The 5843-nt window shown below is 35.4% G+C and overlaps 1 protein-coding gene across 2 annotated transcripts; it reads left to right on the top strand.

Annotated features, from left to right (window-relative positions):
* The first annotated feature begins 778 nt into the window (after positions 1-778).
* On the top strand, positions 779-4503 carry LOC129573620 (YY1-associated factor 2). Of its 2 annotated transcripts, XM_055454408.1 has the most exons (3): positions 842-996; positions 1178-1394; positions 2064-4503. In XM_055454408.1, exons 2-3 carry the CDS (start codon positions 1256-1258, stop codon positions 2372-2374), a joined length of 450 nt encoding a protein of 149 aa, XP_055310383.1. In that variant the 5' UTR covers positions 842-996; positions 1178-1255; the 3' UTR covers positions 2375-4503. The 2 variants fall into 2 exon arrangements, with proteins under 2 accessions (XP_055310382.1, XP_055310383.1); XM_055454407.1 differs by having other exon boundaries at positions 779-1394.
* Positions 4504-5843: the final 1340 nt, after the last annotated feature.

A 5843-nucleotide genomic window follows, 5' to 3' on the forward strand; every position in this document is an offset into this window, starting at 1 on the left:
TCCTACATTCTACAGTTTTTTTTTCATCATTTTAAATTTCAAGAATAGCATTGCGTGTTGTTCATGTTCATGTTTATGCCGCCACAGGGCCACAGCATGTATGTATTTCATGGAAATTTCTATTTGATGCTTGTTATAAATATTTGCATGCAACTCGAAAATGACTCAGGACGGCGAACAGCCACAGGAAATGGATCAAAAACACTTTTTGACATCTGATTCTAGTTTCCGTCGAAAAAAGGCGCTTCCCTGCGGATGAAACATGAATACCGTGTCAATGTTACACATGTCAAAGTAAATTGTGAACGCAAACTTTTACAATAAATTGAAAGCATTTATTTTAATTTCCATTACGGCGTGGAGTTTCAATTTAGAAGGATGGAGTTTCTTTTATGGAGAGAGCATTTTTGCAAAGCTCATCGTCGTCGTCGTCATCGTCGTTGTTTAGCTGAGCTTGCATTCAGTACAACCAACCAACCATTCATTCGAAAATCCGAATTATAAAAACATCTATACATATATTTGTATAATGTATATACATTGTTGGGTATAGCGACATCACATTCGAATGTGATGGATATGTATGTGTATGTGTATGTGCGTATATGTGCGTGTTCGTGTTTGTATGTGCTTGTCTGTGTTGCTGCCATGGCTGAAGCAGTATTATGTGGCGTTTTTTTTCACATCGTACAACACGCATACACGAGACCGGCACATTTGCACTAACACATAAACAAGCCCGATTCAGTATATACACTCGCTTGTTTCACTCCAATCCAATTTCAATATGTATATGCTGAGAGAGCAAGCAGTCGAAGTAACGAAGTAAATATTTTTGTGTATTTGGCAACCGAGTCAAAAGAGAATGGAAAAGATAAGAAAGAGCAGCAGTTGAAAAGAGTGGAACGTAAACAGAAATTTGTGGTTGATTTAAGAAATCATTTGATTTGACAAACGAGAAAAACGAAGATTTGCACAATTTTTCAATAAAAACAAGTGTGTATCCCATAATAAAAACCGACCAACACATTCCAATTGCATACATCCAGTCGTTGTCGTTTTCATTCTATCTCTCTCTCTCTCGCTCGGTCTTGCCTGACGTATCGATTGCCGTTGCTGCTGTCGTCGTCGTTGTTGTTGTTGTTGCTTTTGCCATCGTTGTCGTGCATATGTATAGCAATTTTCAATATGGCCGCCTAACAATGTCAGAACGTCGCGATTTTATAATTTCTTTCGCGATAGTTTTATTATCGAAATGGATCATAAAAAATCACCAATTCGTCGTCAAAAACGTCAATCGAAAGTGTTAGAGGATAATTTTTGGGATTGTAGTGTTTGTACTTATCGAAATTCGGCTGAAGCCTTCAAGTGTCTACTTTGCGACGTCAGAAAAGGCAAGTATTTTGATTTTTCCACAGAAGAATTTTTCTTCGGGCTTTTTTTTCAGTACAAGTTTTCAAAACAAACAAATTGGCCAAAATAGTGTTGAACAATCAAAATTACTCTAATTTTAATGCTTAAAAAGTTGTTTATGCATTCAGTGTGTGTGTTCAGTGGATTCAAGCGTTCAATATCAAAGTGTGTATATATTTTCGTTGTGACAGAACCAATAAAACACGGAGGTGATGAACGGGGTGTCATTGCTCTCGTTCAGCTTTCAACTTATCTCTATTGAACGACAAATGCGTGCACAAAATAAAAATAAGTGAAATCCTTTTCTACGTGCTTTCATTTCATTTCCACCAGTGCATCATTTGAATGATACACAATGAACTAAATGAATTTTGCTTATTCATCCGATTCATTCTACAATCAAAGTACATCGAAAGCGGCGATTCACTTTCCAGAAAATCGATAATTTTTTCAAACAATCTCCTCTTTCGTTTGATATCCAAATATTGAGCATTCACCGACATGCGTAGCAACTGATTATAATTAGAATTTTCCGTTAGCATTTTCACATTGAATATTTATATTTTGTCTCTTTCTCTCGTTCTCTCTCTCTCTCTCTCTCTCTCTCTCTCTCTCTCTCTCTCTTGCATTCTCCTACTGTACATAAATAGGTACATCGACGCGAAAACCTCGCCTTAACTCGGCCTTAGTAGCTCAGCAAGCTGGTGCATCGGGTGTTCCAAATGGCACAAACACAACAAATCCAAAACCACCAAAAATGTCACGTTCGAAGACAAAACACAAAAAGTATCCGGCCCGTTTAACAAACGTCGATCGCTCCTCGGCCCAGACGCGTGAAGTTACCGTTAACTCGGTGACGGTTGTCATCACCGAATACAAACCAAAACAAATGACATCGGCCACCTCAAGACGAGAGTCAAGTGAACAAAGCTATAGTGAAAGTAATGATTCACGCAGTTAGAAATAAAACACGAACTAAGAAATAATACCGAGTGTGAATGAATACAGCAAAAATAGCAACAACAATAAAAAAAAATATCAGCATAAATATCGGTACCGATAAAATACCGGAATTGAACATTCAAACACTGTAGCAATGTGTACACTGTTCTGTTGGGCTTGGAAATGAGAATCAAAGGAGGCGCCCAGCAACAGCGCAAATCCACATTAGAAAGAAAACAAGTTAAGAAGAAACACAACTTCGCCGACACATTGCCGAAGTGAGATGATGCCACACTCACGCGGTGCATTTGTATTTTATGAAAATACGTATCTGTAAAAAACTGTTATATGGTGCATGAGTGGGTGGGCGGCCAATGAATTGCCTAGACCGACGATGTACTTGTTTGTATTGATAAATGCCAAAACGTTGCGTTGATTAAGGATGAAGCGAACGAAAGAACGATAAACCGAAGCGGTATGGAGCAGCAGTGTTTGTTGACAGCAGCCCAGGCTGGCATTCATTCTTTTACTTGGAGAATATGTCAGCTAGAGCCGAATAGCTTCGACGATGGCAACGATAATAACGACGACACGTGATGTCAAAAGCTAGCTGATACGGGATGGAATGACACACAGCCGAAAGATAGAAGTGAGAGGAAAAAAAAATTGTGCGTGATAAAATTTAATTATTATTTTATTAAAATTAAAACAATCTGCATACGATACGCAGAGACACCATGGAAAAGAAATTCTTGATGGAATGCATTTTTAAATCAATTTATAAATTAAATCGAGCACATTAATAGGAAAGGGAAATAGAATACATCCATTGACGTATAATTATAATATTATTGCTATTACTGACAAGAAATGAATCAAATTTTAAAATGGAAATAAGGAAACAAACATAAGACACTCACGTATATATCGTTTAATCAAAGTGGATCAAATTTTCTTGGACATTTGATTGCTATCAAATTATATGCATATGATAAATGTTTTATTAAGACACAATACAACCAAATCACTTTCGATTTATATTTATTTTCATGTGCGATTGTCAGCACGTGATTGTTTTTATAGAGAAATAAAAAAAACTTATCGATTTGAAATATTTGGATGCATTGCGATTGAAGGCACCTAGGTACAATCACGAAAATATGACAACGGTTTACAAAATAAAAAGCAAGGAAAATGGCAAGCATGACTGAACTTGAATATCCTCCCACACCCACACACACACATACCCAAACACAATTTCATTTATTAGACAGAATTGTGGATGCGATGCATTCAAACATTGATGACTCATTTGTAATGTACATCAACCCCAGGTTTTTAGAGTTCATGCAAATTCTTAATTTATTTATTTATTTCACGATATTTCTTGCAATGATGGATTGATTGTCCTGGGGAAAAAATTACTGTTTTTATTTTTACAGTGGCCCGTTTACACGATTCGCTGTGTTAGTTCAATGATAATTTAATGATACAAAAAGTCTCTAGAAAGAACAAAGCATTTGATGAAGTTTTATAAATAATTACAGCACTTCTTTCTTCTTTAATTTTTCTAGCCTAAAACAAATGACGTACGGTCAATAGAAAATGTTGTTAAAAATTTGCCCTCATTGTCAACACAACATTTCATTGATTGTTGCCGTTAGCTAATCGTCGAGTTTTTAAACAATTGACAGTTCCCCATTTAATACGTATCTGAAGTCCGCTTGCTCCGAATTGTCAACTCGACCGGATAAACACAACGATCTTCATTAGACAAGGACGTTTTTTTCTAATAACACCACAAACACAATGAAAATATAAATTGTCCATACATTTTCAAAAACAACCACCAAAACTGCTCACAAAATGCAGTTTGATTCAGAATATCTTGATATATTCAATTACTGCCAACGAAACAATTTTTTTTTTCAAATGTATAGAGAACTGATACAATTGATTTCATAGTCAAATTTAATCAGATTGCTATGAGAAATTTTTTTTTGATTTGATATATTAATTAATATGATTTTCATATTCATCCATTGCAATAATAAGAAAAATGAAACCAATTCATTGCAACATCACGATTGAATGTTTATTACAAAGCAAAATAAAAACAAATATAAATACATAATTTTTGAATAAAAATAATTGTACTCTGTGAAATGATAAGTTGATATTTCAGGCAGTGGGCACCAATTCAACCGAGAATCCAACAAATAATTTGGAGTTTTTAGGTAATTTCTGAGAATCTATGAAAGGTAAGTTCAAACAGGAAATATATCTAAATTTTAATCATTGATTTTATTTTAAATTTCCACCATCATGCGTTTTGAATCTCGAAAGTATCAATCTTTTGTGTAGTTTATTTGTCTTGCTGGAATGGGCATGCTTATGTCGTCCATGTTGTATAAACGAGGGACAAAGTAGAACCATATCCCAATCTATTGCATCCACGTGTGAATTGACAGCATGAAACCAAGGAAAACACTGAACGAAGCTAGAAATAAATTCCTTTTTTTGGGAGTTTTCGTTTATTTTTCGGAAACTATTTTTCCATTAAAAAATTTTCTATTTTGAGTAATCTCTTGATGTATTAACACAGGTGCTGCTTTTTTACCACTTCATCGTTTATTTCTTCTTTTTTTTGTTCTTGCTGTTGCTGCTGTTTTTGATAATGTTACCGCATGTAAGCGTTTTAATGATACTTCCAAAATATTCAAATATACCTACCTATTCATTAATTTATGGCATGGTGTAAAGTGTAAATTGCCTATCGAATATGAATATACATATCGACCATTCCACACGAAATCGACCAAAAATTGGATCGACCATCTCAGAATCGGCAGAAAATATGCATGGAGTCTTGAATTCGGTAGAAAATGAGAAAACCACAATGTTAGGGCTGTAAGTGGCCTACATTTCCGAATTCACCCAGTGTAAATTTGTCAGAAAATTGAAAAAATCGAAAAAATTAGTTTGCGTCAACTGAAAACTAACTGAGAAGTAGTTGATACATTGCCAAGCCACTGGTACCGTTGGGAAGAGAATTGATGGGGCTATAAAAACCGCGAAGTCACCTACTCCCTTTGACCCCATTGGGGTCAAAGTATGAAAAATGGGTTCAAAAATAGTTTCAAAAATGGGTTCAAAAATGGGTTCAAAGTATAAAAAGAGAAATATCCCGAAAGAGTGGGGTTTTTCGGCACGTTTTCTTTACGTCAAAAGATAGCCCATGTGGAGCCGCACAAAACAGACAGTTCAAAACCTCTGTAATACCATCGTTTTTAGTTTGGCCTTAGCACCAAAATCGTTTTTTTTGTCCTCGGAAGGTGAATCATATCTCATTTTTAAGCGTTTTTCTGGGCTAAATGGTCAAAAATGCCATCCTACGACATTTTGATCTGAGAAAACTGCTTAGACTTATTTCAATCTTGTCTGATTGGTCTAAAAGTTCAAAAAATGACCCTGTTCCAGCTTATGTT

Source organism: Sitodiplosis mosellana, unplaced genomic scaffold (genome assembly GCF_009176505.1).
Source record: "Sitodiplosis mosellana isolate CC-2019 unplaced genomic scaffold, AAFC_SMos_1.0 Smas_scaffold_6102, whole genome shotgun sequence".
NCBI lineage: Eukaryota > Metazoa > Arthropoda > Insecta > Diptera > Cecidomyiidae > Sitodiplosis > Sitodiplosis mosellana.